This window comes from Cariama cristata, unplaced genomic scaffold (assembly GCF_000690535.1).
Source record: "Cariama cristata isolate BGI_N322 unplaced genomic scaffold, ASM69053v1 scaffold1077, whole genome shotgun sequence".
NCBI classification, from domain to species: Eukaryota; Metazoa; Chordata; class Aves; order Cariamiformes; family Cariamidae; genus Cariama; species Cariama cristata.
Window position 1 is genome coordinate 3,616 of NW_009624676.1, and position 1,817 is coordinate 5,432.

General features: G+C 47.6%; 1 protein-coding gene across 1 annotated transcript; it reads right to left on the minus strand.

The window, feature by feature from the left end:
* Positions 1-438: 438 nt before the first annotated feature.
* On the minus strand, positions 439-1,815 carry LOC104164035 (transmembrane protein 136-like; the record flags this gene model as incomplete). Its single annotated transcript, XM_009703246.1, has 2 exons — positions 439-980; positions 1,641-1,815. Coding segments are annotated over 2 exons (717 nt in total), but the record flags the coding sequence as incomplete, so codon positions are not given.
* Between the last annotated feature and the right edge of the window lie 2 nt (positions 1,816-1,817).

A 1,817-nucleotide genomic window follows, 5' to 3' on the forward strand; every position in this document is an offset into this window, starting at 1 on the left:
AGAATGAGGCTCAGTAAATCTTTGCTAGGTCACACTCCTACCTGGTCTCACTAGCAGGAAGATGGGATTTTTCAGCTTTGATTTTTCTGGCTTTACACTGCAAAAATAATTTTACCTCCAAAATCATTACAGAACATACAGACCGCAATTATTGGTTGCAGACTGAATAGGTCTGGCATTGCCACCTGCCTTCAGACTGTATCATTGCTGGAGAAGTCAGGGAATCGGAGTTCAGCAGACATGCCAGGTTCCTCAGATTTCCACTCAAGCCCCTCTTCTGTCAGCGTTCTCATGTTCCTAGCACCGATTTATCTTCTCCAGCGGTAGCAGACCACTGCCAGTGCCAGAAAGTCAATTCCACACCACTTTTAGGAGCTCTTTTCTGAAGAGTCTTCAATAGCCAGGACCCTAGCCCAAGGGATTGTCATCCTCAACCCATTAATGAGCTGTCAAGTGCCCATTAGTTTTCACAGGTGCATTCACACTCCTTAGGTTTATCCAGGAACAGTGGGTTTTTTTCAACATTTTCCTTCTGATGAAGCGGCAGATTTCAACCATGAACCCCAAAGACACAATGTACATGGCCAGGCCTCCAGCCTTGAGGAGCCAGCTGGGATCAGGGGATGTCACCATCGCAAACATGATCAAAGCTCCTCCCGCGATCCGCAGTACCAGGAAGAGGAACACAAAGAAGAAATCCACCACCTCTCCCAGGAAAGTGTGGTAACACCCCATCTCCCGCAGAAACCAGCGGGTCTGAAGCAGTGGGTTGGTGATCTCGCTAACAAATACAACAGCATTGACTTCTGTAGCAGACTTCCCGAGCCCCAGCACCATGATCATGCCACAGATGCTCAGCGTGTGATGGATCAGCATTAGGTGCCCCTCTGTCTGGAAATATAGGCACCAGCCCAGGTCAAAGATAAAGTAACCCAAGGTCAGGGACAGCACATGGATCTGAAGAGATGTGTTTGGTGAACCTGAAATGACAGACGTACATAAGCATGGGATCTTATTTAAGACATTCTACAATATGGAGCAATACAGGTTGTGAGTATGCCTCTCTCCTCCTTAGCTTCCAGCCTTATTCTATGGGCCAAGTGCCAGGCTGGAAACTTGGACATCTGATTCTGCTCTCCCTTCACGCTTCAGCCTGCCCAGACCAAGGCAGGCCATCCCATCCTGCCACACTTCTTTTTCTCTCCACCCTTTCAGAAAGCAAGGATGGAAAGCCTGACCCCCATCAGCAGAACTATTTGAGATTTAACAACAGAAAACAGCAAACAAAACCCCACAGCCAAATGCCAGGAGTTATTACACCCTTAAAGATGTAAACAACACTTCATTTATTCTCAACCCATTGCTACACCTAATGCTGCAATAAACTCAAGCTGCCAACTCAAAAACTTTCAATATGTGCATGGATAAAACAAAACAAAAAAAAGATTAATGGTAAAAAGTGGTAAGGGCTGGAGAAGAAGCAGGGGAGTTAAACAAAATCCTGCCCCAAACACACCCCAAAAACACACGCATAAGAGAACAGACAGCAAAAGCAACCAGCCCCCCACTCCACCTGTAAGAGAACTAGGTGTCCACACACCATCACAAGGACATGTGTCAGGGTAAGACTCCAAACATACCTGCATGGGTCAGAGGCCAGGGGCCATCCAAGAGAGCAACATAACCAGAGAGGCAGGTGACAACCACCCCATGCAGCAGGGTGACTAAGCGACAGCTCCACTCGTAGGAATGGTGCTTGTTCCAGTAGCAGAAGCAGGCGTATAGAAACAGCCAGGCAACAAGGCTGCAGGTCACCT